Here is a 12,882-nt window from a genome sequence, read left to right on the forward strand (position 1 = left end):
CCGTGGTTTAGAAACTCTCTACTGGTGTCTTTCTGGATTTGGTAACAACAGGGTCTCTGTTGTTCGTTATCTTCCAGGTTAGCATTTCAATTCACTTTGGAGGAAGCTGGAAGTTCAGAAGTGTCATATATATCTACCACATTTCCATTGATTTTTGGAGAATTTATATTCCAAAAGCCACTTATAGCTTACTTAAAGTAGATCCCAAGACAGAGCTTTTCCTTTTAGTGTCAGAGAGATATAATAATACTCAAATACTCTGCAGACTGCTTGGACAGGAGGTGTGAACAAATTCAGATACATCTTTTACTCCAAACCTCCCTAACCTGTGAGACTATGAAATAATATGTAAGTAGAAATGATTAAGGGAGGCACAGCCAGTTGCCTTCTATCTTCACTTAGTGTTGAATGAAATGGCACACAAGACTCTACATTAAATAGGGGTGCTTACTAAAACACTGAACTAAGTCTAGGAAGGATGTGGAGTCTCTGCCTATGGAAACATTTTATAGGGTAAATATTACATATTATACCCAGGATATGTGATGGATTATTGATTTCTGGCTATTTTGTTATTATAAAGAACACTTGCCAAAGTGCACAGAAATTAAATATAAATGCTCAATTGTCACTCCCCTATGAAAGTTAGGCAAATCTCTGGGCATGGTGGCTCATGCCTGTAATCCCAGCACTTTGGGAGGTTGAGGCGGGTGGATCCCCTGATGTCAGGAGTTCGAGACCAGCCTGGCCAACATGGCAAACCCCCGTCTCTGCTAAAAATACAAAAATTAGTGGGGCATGGTAGCAGGTGCCTGTAATCCCGGCTACTTGGGAGGCTGGGGCAGGAGAATCACCTGAACATGGGAGGTTGAGGTTGCAGTGAGCCAAGATCGCACCATTGCACTCCACCCTGGGCGACAAGAGCAAAACTTCATCTCAAAAAAAAAAAAAAAAAGGCAAATGTCAAAGGTGGTCTTCCAAAGCTAGTAGACTACCCATCTCATATTTTCAGTTGAGCTACAACCAGCCGCTGCTCTTCTGCATTTTAGTATTTACTGGTATCTATTAAATTCAGATGCCAAGAACCTCTTCCTTTACACCATTTTCTGGGAACAGAGTAGATATGAGAAGGAGCAGTTGTTGGTGTCTGAATTCCAAGTTTACGACATGAATGCCTGGAATTCAAGAGATTCTTGTGGTAAGATGAAGACTGAATGAGCACATCAGCACATCAGTGTGGAGATAAACAGGTGCCTCCATGTCCAGGCAAAAAATATCTCCCGTTTTGTTTATCTTTAAATGTGAGATCATTTGGCTGCAACACAGCAACACCTTTATCTAAAGATTCTGATGGTTAATACTGAGTGTCAACTTGATTGGATTGAAGGATACAAAGTATTAATCCTAGGTGTGTCTGTGAGGGTGTTACCAAAAGAGATTAACATTTGAGTCAGTGGGCTGGGGAAGGCAGATCCACCCTTAACCTGGTGGGGACAATCTAATCAGCTACCAGCAAATATAAAGCAGGCAGAAAAACGTGAAAAGACAAGACTGGCCTAACCTCCCTGCCTACATCTTTATCCTGTGCTGGATGCTTCCTGCCCTTGAACATCAGACTCCAAGTTCTTCCGTTTTGAGACTCAGACTGGCTCTTCTGCTCCTCAAGCTTGCAGTCTATTGTGGGACCTTGTGATCATGTAAGCTTATATTTAATAAACTCCTTTATATATTTATCCTATTAGTTGTGTCTCTCGAGTGAACCCTAATACAGACTCCAAAGCCTAAGTATTAGAAAGGGCTAGGAGACAGCTCTAAGAGAGCTAACACTTATTTTCAAGAATGGTTTTAAAACTCAAAAATTCCCAGTTGCTGGTGTGTGTGTCTCTGGCCCAAACACTTCCAACATTTCCTTAGTAATAATTATAGATGGGGGTCTGTAAAATTCAATGACATGACAGTCATTTAAGGAATAACTAAATTAGGACTAGGAAGCCCTAAACTATGAAAAGCATGTAGAGCTCTGCCAGTGGAAGGGGACCCCATCCCCAGCCAGCACCAGGACATCTGCCCAGAGGGACACAGCCAGGGGTGTCGGAGAACATAGTCATGCGCAAGACTACTTACAGAGCCCCTTAAGGGTATAAGATATGAACTTTTGAATATGAGTTTTGAGATCAACAGGCAACCCCTCTCCCACTGTCTCCTGATAAAGTGGCTTCTGTGGTGCCCAAACAATAGCAAGCATGATATTTCAATTTCCTGTTACAAAGAAAGAGAACTCTTGTTCTTTGAATTTCAGAGGCTGCATAGACCTCTGAGCTTTGTGGACAGTTGTGCTCATGATAATTCTGCTGGTGTGTGGTGCAATCACGAGTAGAAATGAAGTCAGGGTCACACAGTGAAACAGAATCTTCTATAGGATAACATAATAAACATTACTGGGTAAAAAAAAAAAAAATCTTGGGCGAGTTTGTGGATTTTTTTGTTCAATGTCTCCATGTTTAAATGAAAATCATCTTTCCTAGGAAAAGGTTGCTTTACCTGAATTGTTTTAAAAGTCACACACTTTCTTTTTTTTGTCTATCTTTGTGACAGTTGGGAAACAATGTGTTTAGCAGTAAAGACATAGCTGTTAAGTAAGAATGAATCTGTTGACAAATCATGTACCTTCTCATTAGCTTCCATTTCATCATCTGTAAAATAGGGATGATAAGTACCATTTGTGAAGTTGGTTATAAGAAAAAAGTAAGATGTGTATTACATAAATGGATAGTGACATACATAAATGGAAAATGTGTGTTACATACATGGATAAATATAGAAACAAACAAACAAAAAATGATGTCAATCTCCCTGCCTTTTCTACCTCCAGCTACTGGACATTTTGGCATTCAATTAAGAAAATAAAAATAAAAGAAACTAGAGGTTGGAAATTAGTTTTACTTTGAGTAGAGTTTTTGTGGCCTATTCGTATCAACAAGTGTAGGAATAAGCTACTCATTTAGTAGTGAATGCATGAACATTAAGAGAAAAAAATGATGTGCAAACAATAACTGTTATAATTATAAAAACTTTATTTCATTCTTACTTTAATTAAATCTTTATAAGCACCATGTCATGAGCTGGCAATCTAGAAAGAGGACACTGGAATGCTTTAGTCAATTACAAACTGCAAGCTGATGACGTGAAGTTACAGCTACATGGAGCATGTGAACAAGACCACATTTAGAAATGTTCACTTAAGAATCCCATGACAATGCGCAAAACAGGAATCTGGCATTGATTTGTTCACACTTTTAATAGTCAGAATCCAAAGCTTGTGCATGTAAACATCAGGAGAAACATTTTATCACCCTAACAGTTTACAGTTTGCTAAAATTTGACCCTGAAAGCATATATGTTGCCATCTTGTTTTCCTGACCAGTGCTGGGCCACAGGCTGAAAAAATCAATTCCTTTAAAATTTAAATGATGCTTAAAGGCGGTGTTCAACATTGTGTAAGTTGTCAGCAAGGCCTTTTAATGTGTACATTTCTCATGTATGATCACCAAACCATTATTTACCTAATGAAATTGTGAAAAACTATACATTTTCAGTAAAATGTTTTAATTTGGTCCTATATTAAAAGACCCAATTGCCAAGGGATTTTACACAAATTTAATTCACAAGCATGTACACAAGAGAATCACTATAAAGAACATTGCTTCCTGGTTTATGAATAAAAAGTTTATCCTCTACTTACACTAAAACATACAAAAAATAATCTAGAAAACTCGTTTACAATTGATTTTAGCTAAAGAAAAAGCTTTCTTCAGGAAAAAAAAGATGATTGTGTGGTGGTAGTATTTTAGCCATCAAAAAAGGAATGTAAGTAACCAATAAATATAATGTGCTTTCTCCATATAGACATATTTACACTTGAGTCTTTGGCTTATGTTATTTTCTAAAAAGAACTTTAAATGATCCAGCCATCATTGCACATTAAAAGAAAATAAGCCAGTTATATATATTTATATATTTATATAGAGATCTGCTACACTGGAAACATATAAAAAATGAACTTTACTATGAATTTGCACAGCTTTTCTTTTCTTCTTCCTTTTGAGATTCATCAGCTTTCATTTTAGAAAGGGAGAAAAATGCCACGTAGAAAGTATGAACTCATGCAACATATGGTAGCTGTTCTACTGAAACCATGAGAAAAAAGGTGGCATGTTCACTGTACAAACACCAATAAGTTCTCATTTCAATCTGGTTCTTATTAAATATAATTTATGTGGCATGAAATGTTGATGCTTTAATATAGTAATAAAAACTAATTCAGTCCTTTTTATTAAGATACACAACTTCATAAGAAAAATACTTTTACCTCTCAAATGTAAAAGTCTCCCACCCCCCACATTAAAATCTTTCTGCACAAGTGTAACAGGTACAACAGTTGCTGGCTCAATAGATGAACAGGTTTCTTCATAGATGCACGTTAAAGAGTCTCACCCAACTAAGATGATTCCAGGTACTCCAAAGCTACATCATAGCAGAAACGGTATTGCTCCTGAAAGATGTCAAAACACAAATAGTGAGAACAGTTAAGAAAGAGATTAACATTAAATAACAGTTACCAAATGAAACTTGACAACCAATTTAGATAACTCAAGGATTAAAATTTATTTTTTCTATATATGAGATTAATATCTAGGCATACATATTTTATACTTGAGTCTAATGATCCATTTAAGAAAAAGGAAATTTATATTAAAAAGACATTTTATCTTAGACTCATATTTTCCATCAATTTTTTAAATGTCTAAAATTTTTTATCTGATTATAATAGTAATACTTGATCATTACAGAACAATTCTGTACAAATCTAAAGAATATACAAATTCTGAACAAATATAAAGAATGAGAAAAAGAGCTATAATTCTATCATCAGAAGAAATTGTTAAAATATCACCTTAGTTTGCCTCAGTTCTTTTTGTGCATGGTTGAAATAATTATCTTAGAATAAATATAACTATGTATACTTCAAAATATAATTTTAAATGTAACTTTTAAAATTTAACACTGTTGCAATTCTTTTTCCACGTTATTTAACATCTTTTAATACCACATAAAAATCAAACATATGTATTGTTTGACTATTAAGTTGCTTTTCTTATTTTCTCTATTTTATAATGCTATAGTGATCAACTGCAAATGTTTTTCTCCATGTATTTCCGATGATTTCCTTGAGAAAAAAAAAGTCAGCCATTTTAAACAGCCATTTATGCAATTTCAAATTCTTAATTTTTGACACTGTTTTTGTCCATCAGAGTATTTAAGCAAATTTTTCAAGAATGGTTAGTGGTCCTTAAATTTTGAGCCTACTTATACCTGAACATTTATTTCTGCTGCCTTTATATGTTTAAGACAACATATTGGCAATAACATTTTTGAGTTAAAACAGCCTTTCCTCTAAGCCCATCTATGGACTTGCTCCATAATAAGAATTTAGAAAAATTCAGAGACTATATAATAAACTATTACTTATAATATGCAATTCATTTAAAAATTCCCAACTCAGTTCATTCAAGTGGGAAAAAATTCAGGCTGGATAACAGTCTAAAAGGCATATTATTTTGGAAGAGAAGTTCCAGGTGTCTCCAGCAATAAACTAGGGTAATAAAACTTTCCTTAAGAGGTCTTTATCATTCCAACACTATTTACCAAGTAGGTATGATTCAAATTCACCTACCACTGTGGCGAGTGCATTCAAGGAACCAAAATGTGCCTAGAAATAATTATGTCTCTTTAAGCAGTTTCCAGCAATTTTGCCTACACTCTAAATCTCCTCACCAAACTTGTCAGCTCAGCTCCATAGCCCACTAAACTAATCATCAACACTGATTAAACACAAATCAGAGGGCGAGTGTTCAGGATTCATGAGACACAAATGTAAAGGAAAACAGTAACTTTTTGGAAGGTTCCAGAATGGCAGAGTTTAACCATAGATTTTTTTATTTTTATTAAAAAAGGGTGGGAAGTCAGTTAAATTTGAAGGTAAAAGTTGAATTCTGAAGTCAGAAGTGATCCCACTGATGACTTTAAGACTTGATCTGAAAAATGGAGGCAGTTTACATCAAGAAATCTTCAAACTGCAAAGAGTTTAAAGACACAACCACTATTCATTCAGTTGCTAAGACAATCTGAGAGTTCCCCCTCAAAAATCTCTCCGGTTCATCCCCCTTTCTCATCTCCACAGCCAGCACCCCAATCGAAATCAATGTAATCTTGTGTAGACAGCTGCAACAACCCAGGGAAATGAGGCGGTGTACAGAAGGAGTTTGAGGGCACCTGTAGAAAGGGTGGAAGTCTAGTACCTCTTGCAAAAGTGAAACAGTATAAACCTAAGCCTTCAGATTTTGTCTCAGGAAGTAACACAACTCTTGTGTGAGCAATCCACGAGCAGGAAGTGGTGAAATACTTTAAAGGTTTATTGAATTGCTCATTCTAGTTATCTGATCATCTTGATAAATGTAGGGCAAGCAACAATGATGCCTTGGTTTTTCTGGTTTACTTCTCTGTGAGCATACACTACACAGCTGCTCCCAACCTGATCCCATCATGCACATACATACGTGTAACCCACAGATACCTCTCGTTAGAAGTAAAATGTGTTAGATAAGTGTAGCTTTCTTTCTTACTCTGCATACAGCTTCACCTAGATGAATTGTCACACACACACACCCCTATCAGCTCTTATTTTGTAAGCTATGTTCCGACTTCATGAGCCTTGACAAGCTCAAGTAGCATGATATGAACTGCCCTCTACAGTTGGTAAAAGCTGAAAACTTAATAATGATAGTTTAACCATTTTATAATTTGATCAGAAAATGAATAATTATAGATATTGACACAACTAAATTTCAGTTGCCCTTTAAAAATACTGGCTGTCTAAGGTACTTATGAAACCTATATCCCTTAGACATACAGCCTTAATACAGGATTTATTCTTACAGGACCATTTACCAAAGTTTACTGCAGCAAATATTTTTTGGCTATAACAGAAAAAAAAATCCTACAAATTTCCAAACGAAATGAAAATAGTTTCACTTATGTGATATGTGATTAAGTGTCTGTGGGTAGAGGGGGGTGCTCAGCAATCTATTAATTAGGCAGGAAAGTCCCCACAACGTCTCATTTTCACATCTGATTCCCTATGTGTGTATGAAGTCAAATCAATAAGTAGGTATATGACTAACTAATCTCTAAGATGCCTTCCAAGTCTAAGATGCTGTGACTCACCGGGGCTTCCACCATGTTTGGCTTGCTGTTCCTTAGCGTCTTTACCGCATGGAAAACATCGACAACGTTTTGCCGTTTCACCATTTCAACAACGATGCCTATCGCACAGAACATGCCACTTCGCCCGCCACCATTTCTAAAAGCAAAGAAAGCACAAGCATTTTAGATAGCAGCACCAAGTGACCACAGGTCACACTATCATATATGTTTGAGAAAATAAGACATTGTAGTTTTAATTGTTTTCCATTTGTGTCTTAATTTTGTTTTATATGTGTACAAGGCAGAGAGGAGGAAACTTGAGGATGAAATTAGATCAGTAACTTATACTTAGGAATATGCTATAGACATAGATTGCTGCATTCTAGACTTTGAGATTCTGATATATTTGTAAACTGTGTAAATCTGAAGTTGTTAAGAGTGGTGTTCCAAAGAGTTTAAATAATATAACTACATAATAATCAATATTTAGAAAATATACAAAATAAACTTAGTAGTTAATTATAGACTCATGAGACAGGAAGACTGTTTAAAAATAACATCTATGGGAGGTCCATAAGATGCAAGTCGGATAGTCTTCAATATTGAAAATGAGAAAATAAGCACCAAGGCCCTATGAATGACGGGCTGCACTGCCCTACTCACAGGCAGTGGATAATCGTCCGGCCTTCCCCTTCCTCGCATTCCTCCTGCCACTTTTCCACCTGCAGTATCAGTTTCAAGAATGACCTTTTGGATCCAGGCACTTCTCGATGAGAAGCCCATCCTAGGTACTGAAACTGTTGCACCATCAGATAACCTTCCTGTGGCTGTAGAGGGAAAAGTGTTTTTATGTAAATAAGCTGGGACTACAATTTTTACAAAAAAGTAAAAGGTGCATACAATTTACAATACAAATAGCATCTACACTGGATTGAGTCTAGCTGATATAAATCCTCAATTTGTACATGTTACTACAAAAACATTATAAGTGATAATAGCAGGAAACATGGCAATCATCCTCTATACCTGTTGCTCCCTCACACTATGTATCCAGTAATTCATTACTATGATAACATTTCCTAAATAACTTTCAGATTCATTGCTTTCTCTTTATCACCACTGACATCAATACACTACCAGCCACAGGCCCGGATAATTACCTCCTAGTTGAGCTCCCTGAATAAACTTTGATCTCCTTCCAGTCCGTTCTTACTATAGGCATCATGATTATTTTGAACTGCAAATACAATCTTGTCATATCCTGCTTTAATGACTTTCAAATGATCTTAGCATAAAATCCAAATTGTTGTCATGTCTTAAAACAACTGATGTGATCTGGCTCCACCCCCTTCTTCAATTTTCTGTTGGTCTCCTTTTAATCCATTTATCAAGTCACTTCTTGCCTTGGGGACTTTGCATATACTGTACCCTTTGCCTTGAATACTTCTTTCTTGCTTGCTCCTCTAAATCCCAAATAGAATGACCAACTTGTCCCAGGTTGGCCTGGGATTTCTGTGGTCTTAGCACTGAAGCCTGTGTGTCTTGGGAAAGCTCCTGCCCTGGACAAACCAGGATGGTGGGTTACTTCAACCCCCAAGTAATTTCTATTGATTCATTAAATTTTGGCTTAAATACTCTTTCAAAGAGGTCATCTCTGATCACACAGTTATGTCAGATCGCTCAGTTAAACACTCTATATTCTTTACTCTTTCGCTGTAAAATGCATCACTTTTATACAAAAAGGATTATACAATTTTCATGTAATGCTTTTCTTCCTGAAAAAAATAAAGATTCCTTAAGTACACAGAAATCTTTTTTTCCTACACTCTGTATCAGTAGAACTTTGCATAATACTTCCCCAAAAGTAATATTGTTGAAAGAATGAATCAAAACCTTAAACCTTGAAATAAAAATATCGGGAAGAACAAGTAATATATGAGTAAATCATATCAGATTGGCAAGGGCCCATGCATCTTTTGGTAGCTGACAAGCCCTACTTGGTACTCTACAAACTTCTTGTTGGTACATATTAAATATTTGATGCAGTGAAATATATTAAATATACTAAATGCTGACAGTGAGAACAGAAAAAAAAATCATGTACTAATAAGGACCAGAATACTAAATACAGAGGCAGTTCAATAAGTAAGCAAACAAATAAATAAATATGCTGACAAAAAATATAACATTTCAGTTCCTGTTCCTAGAATATTTTTCACATAAACTGCTCAATTAACAGACAAGCCTTACTGTCTTCAGCAGTTCTGTTTTTTTCAAGTAAAATATTACTAGAACCATAATGTAACAGATGTGCAGACATAATGAGATTCCATTTAAATTAACATCTAAGATATGCATGAATATTATGAAATGATTGAAGTTACCCTTTTTTCCTCCACTGAAATGAGCAATAGGAGTCGATATGATTCCATTCCCTGCTCACAGTTATACACATATAGACTTATTAACCAGACACACACGTAGTCATTTTGATATGAGAGACACTGAAACATGACAATCCTAATCACACACTTAAAATAATACACACCCACAGAGCTGGTGCTTTAAAAAACAGAGTAATCTTTCTCTCTAAAAAGAGCTTAATTCCATGAAAGTTACTAATATTTTCTTTTCCAATTCTTTTTTTTTTTTTTTTTTTTTTGAGATGAAGTCTTGCTCTGTCGCCAGGCTGGAGTGCAGTGGCATGATCTCGGCTCACTGCAACCTCTGCCTCCTGGGTTCAAATGATTCTGCTGCCCCAGCCTCCAGAGTAGCTGGGACTACAGGCATGCACCATCACGCCCAGCTAATTTTTGTATTTTTAGTAGAGACGGGGTTTCACCACATTGGCCTGGCTGGTTTTGAACTCCTGACCTTGTGATCTGCTCGCCTTGACCTCCCAAAGTGCTGGCATTACAGGCGTGAGTCACAGCACCCAGCCTTTATTAGCACTTTTTTTTTTTGAAGATCCTCCCCACCCAGATTTAATTTGTCATGTAGTGGAAAGCAGATGAGGAGTGAGGGAAAGACGATACAGTTACTACTTTGCTGCTGGGAAAAGGCATGGCAGTAGCAGCACTGATTCTACCTTTAGATCTGCGTAGAGCCAGAGGTTGGGACATTTAGGGAGATGAAACTGCAGGTAGGAGAATCAATAATGAACTTGGAACAGTGACATGGAACCCTTCTATAATGGTTGATCCAACATGTCTCTTTCCTCCTGCAGTACATCTTCTCTGTCATTATTGTTTTTGCAATGTTCTCATTTTTTTTTATCACATGCCATTTCTGGGCTGGATGTCAATACTAATAAAACATGCAGTCATCCTTAAGATAAGTCTACATACACTCAGAGGCCAGGCCTAGGCTATCCAACTTGACTGAGCCAGTGCATCTGTATTTCCAGAGGGAATATGTTACTCTAGTGACTGACCAACAAACCTAGCTTCCAGCATTTCTGCTTTCTTATGTTTTTATTCGAGTACTAAGGCATAAGATGGTTACTAGCTTTGAGGTGGAAGATATAGTGCTTATCAATTCTAGTCTCCCTGTTGTCTGAATAAAATTATACCACATCTTGGTTATGATTGACCTATTCTAGATCAGCTCAAAGGATCCAATTGTGACTCACTCTTGTTAGATTGCATATCCTAAAAATCCGGTTGATCACATCACAATCCATTGAACAAGACATGCATTCCACTTGGATGGGGCCATATCGTAGCATCCCTTCCTCTGGCCAGTACTGAGGGCAGCCCTGAATGATGAATGTTTTGAAAGAAAAAAAAAAAAAGCATTATTTTTTCTAATTAGGATAGTATAAAGCAGATTTTAGCATTTCATTACTACTCTATTAAGTTGTATGTAAGTACACAAAAGCAACCCATAGCCATTAACCTGGGACAAGTCGACTTCGTTTAACATCACAATGGAGGTACAGCCATAATCATACACTAATCTCCAGAAGTCTTTCACAGTGTTTGGCAGAGGGTATTGTGTGACGATGAAAGCAGCTGGTTGCCTGTAGCTCTGTGAAGAAACAAGGTAGACAGAGAAACATAAGAACTTAAAATGTATGATCAGTTGTACAAACAGATACAATACACTTCAATGTAGGACCAGTATGATGTAATAGCTTCACATGCAGAGGGAGCCAGAGTGATGCTTCAGCCATGAATAAAGAGATTCAGACCACTGGAATGAACTGAACTAGTACAGTAATGAATCAATTTGGTGGAAGACTTCAATGCCTCCAAAGCAATTCAAGTCAATACCTGAATTTTTGCTTTACTGAAAGATGTAAATACAGGATAAACACAAAAGAAGAAACTAAAGAGCTTCTGAGGTTAACATCCTCTGTAAGGTACCTGTTGGGCTATTTCAATTTTCTAAACGCAATCAGTCTTTGAGAGGCTGAAGGCAAAGTAAGAACAAAACCCCTGGTATGTCTATCAATCATCTGGGTATGTGGATAGTATGTGTGCGTGCAAGTAAAATCACTCCAAATAAGAAAAATAGCTCAAACACTTGTGCTTTTACATTATGTGGACACTACCAGGATATTCTGCACATCTCGCAGGCAATCCACCTTCCACAGCTTCCTGGGCATTTCTAACATATATCAAAGGTCATAATGACAGTTTCAACCATTTAAGATACTGAAGCACCAAAGAGTAACAACAATACACTTACTGTCCCCACATAAGCAGGGAGATAGCTCCTTGTTTACCAAGTGCTCCTTGATTAGAACACAATATATTATCTGTTTCCAAAGGGAGAAGTAGTAAAAACAATATTTATCTGACCTGGACAATGTCATTTGATTAAACTAATTATTTGAATTAAACTAATAATGCAATAATAATAGTAATAATTAGTAGCTTATAGAGTTCCCTAATGCTGACAAAAAATTTCAATGATCTTATAGCTCATTTGTATCACATTACTATTTAAGTCCTTCAAGAATCTTAACATCAGAACAGGAACTGGTTCTTGGACTTCACTGATGCTACCACCATTTGGGAAATGCTGCTAACCATGGCATTCAGCACTGGCTGAAGACTGCAGGATAAATCTGAGTAGATGACAATAATAATTTACCTGGCTACTTCCAAATGACCTTAAAACCTTATGAAGTTACACATGCAGCTGGGATGAGGGTCTCCTAAGAAAGGTATGAAGGTTCATGAATGATATTTTTTGGCTCTGTGTCCCCATCCAAATCTCACCTAGAATTGTAATAAACCCCACGTGTCAAGGGCAGGAACAGGTGGAGATAATTGAATCATGGGGGGCAGTTTCCCCTATGCTATTCTCCAGATAGTGAATGAGTTCTCATGAGATCTGATGGTTTTGTAAGGGGCTTCCCCCTTTGCTTGGCACTTCTTCCCCTTCCTGCCACCACGAGAAGGACGGGTTTGCTTCCCGTTCTGCCATACTTGCAGGGTTCCTGAGGTCTCCCCAGCCCTGTGGAACTGTGAGTCAATGAAACCTGTTTCCTTTATAAATTACCCAGTCTCAAGTATGCTTTTATTAGCAGTGTGAGAATGAACTAATACAATGAGAAAAGTTAAGAAAAAGTAAGCTCTCTTTCCAATCAAATGTCTGCTCCACGGAAAG

The 12,882-nt window shown here is 36.8% G+C and overlaps 1 protein-coding gene across 12 annotated transcripts in view; it reads right to left on the reverse strand.

The window, feature by feature from the left end:
* Positions 1–3,054: 3,054 nt before the first annotated feature.
* LOC105465585 (protein tyrosine phosphatase receptor type K) overlaps positions 3,055–12,882 on the reverse strand; it is a 558,841-nt gene continuing 549,013 nt past the window's right edge. For all 12 annotated transcript variants that reach the window (XM_071096434.1, XM_071096427.1, XM_071096433.1 and 9 more), the window contains 5 exons: positions 11,161–11,292; positions 10,895–11,020; positions 7,927–8,090; positions 7,285–7,420; positions 3,055–4,552 (listed from right to left, as the gene is read on the reverse strand). In XM_071096434.1, coding sequence (XP_070952535.1) covers positions 4,499–4,552; positions 7,285–7,420; positions 7,927–8,090; positions 10,895–11,020; positions 11,161–11,292 — 612 coding nt within the window. In that variant the 3' untranslated portion in view covers positions 3,055–4,498. The remainder of the gene's footprint in view (positions 4,553–7,284; positions 7,421–7,926; positions 8,091–10,894; positions 11,021–11,160; positions 11,293–12,882) is intronic.

This window comes from Macaca nemestrina, chromosome 5 (assembly GCF_043159975.1).
Source record: "Macaca nemestrina isolate mMacNem1 chromosome 5, mMacNem.hap1, whole genome shotgun sequence".
Lineage (NCBI taxonomy): Eukaryota > Metazoa > Chordata > Mammalia > Primates > Cercopithecidae > Macaca > Macaca nemestrina.